Here is a 2763-nt window from a genome sequence, read left to right as displayed (position 1 = left end):
GCGGGGACTTCCCTGCGTTCTAGCATCTGGTGTTCATTATGGCGTGTTTGAACTAACTCTACGGGGAGGTTCAGTAGTACTACTAGTAGGGGTGGGTACCGGTACAGAAAATTCAGGTACAGGTATGGTCCAGGTCCAGAGGATCAGGTTTAGGTCCGGACATGAACCAGGAACTAATTGTGAAAACTTGTGAATGGGCAAAATAATGGTCAATTTTGCAACAAATGTATCGGTTTGATGGAGTAAGTAGTAAATGCAGAAACTTTCGCGGTTGTTTAATGTTCGCAGTTCGCGGTGGTTCCACTACCGCGAAAGTAAATCCCGTGAACTTTGATAAATTACAGTATCTGATTTCTTCTGGCGTTTTCGAATTCTGTCATCATGTCGACAAAGCTAATGCCTCTGTTAGCCTAAATTTGTTTGTAGAAACGTGGTAAAATGTATCCTACTTCGCTCTTGTTTATACAGATTTCTTCTTCTTCTTTCGTACTGCCAAGCCGCTAATTCTAGAGATTAACGGCAGACTGCCCATGAGTCCGTTACAACACAAGTGAATGATGCAATAGCAAAAGCTGTATTGATTTCGTAGATATCAGTAAGCACCGCCATGTTAAGCACCGCCATGTTGGATGTTTATTTTTTCTGTTCGACTAAATTTGTGTGTAGAAACGTGGTAAAATGTATCCTACTTCGCTCTTGTTTAAACAGGTTTGCGATAGCAAAGTTTTGTATTGATTTCGTAGTCATCGATAAGCGCCGCCATGTTGGATGTCTACTTTTTCAATTGGGACAGTAAGCCCCCAAACACATGGATGCTTGCCGGTATGATCAGTTCATTTTTTCATCGGTCTGAAATAAGGTCCAATGATTTTTTTCAGGTCTGTTTCTTCTCACACCCGTCCAACAAGAAAAAAACGGTTTTGTACCCACCCATAATAGTTATTCTGTAACTTAAAATGGTGGAGGGAGGCTTCTCTATTTGTCAGTCTTTATTTTGTAAGGATATTTATACATAATTGAGTTGGAAAAAGTTAGGCTAGGACACTAATGTACAAGTTGGTATAAAATGAGTGTCTCTTGCCTAATGTATAATCTTTTCCTACAGACGAAGCGCTCAAACTAGGAGGATGGCATCAACAAGCAAGTTGCAGAGTTTGGATGACGTCAGGAGAAATGCCAACGAGTATAGTGCTGTGCAACTTGGCACTAGCAGAGGGGAGAAGTGCTACAAGTGTGAAGAATGCAGCAAGCAGTTCAGTAAGTTAGCCTATCTGAAGAAACACAAGCGGACTCACACAGGGGAGAAACCCTACAAGTGTGAGGAGTGCAGCAAGCAGTTCAGTCAGCTGAGCCATCTAAAAACTCACATGCACACTCACACAGGAGAGAAACCCTACATGTGTGAGGAGTGCAGCAGACAGTTCAGTCAACTGAGCCATCTAAAAACGCACATGCACACTCACACAGGTGAGAAACCGTACAGGTGTGAGGAGTGCAGCAGGCAGTTTAGTCTGCTGGGTGATCTTAAAACTCATATGTGGAATCACACAGGAGAGAAACCCTACAGGTGTGAGGAGTGCAGCAGGCAGTTCAGTCGACTGAGTACTCTGAAGAAACACATACAGACTCATACAGGAGAGAAGCCCTACAGGTGTGAGGAGTGCAGCAAGCAGTTCAGTCAGCTGGGTAATCTGACAAGACACATGCGCACTCACACAAGAGAGAAACCCTACAGGTGTGAGGAGTGCAGAATGCAGTTCAGTGACCTGGGTCATCTGCAGAGACACAAACGGACTCACACAGGGGAGAACCCATACAGGTGTGAGGAGTGCAGCAGGCAGTTCAGTCGACTGAGTACTCTGAAGAAACACATACAGACTCATACAGGAGAGAAGCCCTACAGGTGTGAGGAGTGCAGCAAGCAGTTCAGTCAGCTGGGTAATCTGACAAGACACATGCGCACTCACACAGGAGAGAAACCCTACAGGTGTGAGCAATGCAGAATGCAGTTCAGTGACCTGGGTCATCTGAAGAAACACATGCGGACTCACACAGGGGAGAAGCCTTACACGTGTGAGGAGTGCAGCAGGCAGTTCAGTGAGCTGGGAAGTCTGCAGAAACATATGCGGACTCACACAGGGGAAAAGCCTTATAAGTGTGAGGAGTGTAGCAAACAGTTCAGTGTGCTGGGTAATCTAAAGACTCACATTCGAACTCACACAGGTGAGAAACCCTATAAGTGTGAGGAGTGCAGTAGGCAGTTCACTCAACTGGATCATCTAAAGAAACACATGCGGACTCACACAGGGGAGAAAGTGTGAGGTGTGCAGCAGGCAGCTCTGTGAACTCAGTTTTCTTAGAAGGCACATGCAAAGTAAAATAAGAAAGGCAAAGACCAGAAGTGGGAAATAGAGATATGTTGTTGGTCAGAAGGCAGATTTTTAAGATTGCCTGCAAACATGGTTCATTTGTCAATTGAGTAATATTATTTTCACATTTTGTTGAGTAGTTTAGCAGTATAGACAGATTTCTGATTGAAACTCCATGACTATTCTTGTACTAACTACGGTATTGTTGTAATAATCTTGCTAAGAAACGTATTACTTTAATTTTATTTTCTTGTTGATTTCCTTTTGGAAGTAACCAACCTTAGATCAGTTAGAAAGGTATAACAACAGGTTTTGTTCTTTGTTAAACTTTTTTTTTAGTTCGCATACCCTTTTGTAAGTTATCCATTTAGTGTGGAATAACAGTTTAAGTTGC

The 2763-nt window shown here is 43.2% G+C and overlaps 1 protein-coding gene across 1 annotated transcript; it reads left to right on the top strand.

Moving 5' to 3' along the window:
* Positions 1 to 1110: 1110 nt before the first annotated feature.
* LOC118407403 (zinc finger protein 98-like) lies at positions 1111 to 2231 on the top strand (the record flags this gene model as incomplete). The annotated part of the gene is made up of 1 exon (XM_035807876.1): positions 1111 to 2231. A coding segment is annotated over exon 1 (1104 nt), but the record flags the coding sequence as incomplete, so codon positions are not given.
* Between the last annotated feature and the right edge of the window lie 532 nt (positions 2232 to 2763).

This window comes from Branchiostoma floridae, unplaced genomic scaffold, assembly GCF_000003815.2.
Source record: "Branchiostoma floridae strain S238N-H82 unplaced genomic scaffold, Bfl_VNyyK Sc7u5tJ_1338, whole genome shotgun sequence".
NCBI classification, from domain to species: Eukaryota; Metazoa; Chordata; class Leptocardii; order Amphioxiformes; family Branchiostomatidae; genus Branchiostoma; species Branchiostoma floridae.
Note: the sequence above shows the minus strand (reverse complement) of the source record. Positions and strands in the feature narration are given on the sequence as shown.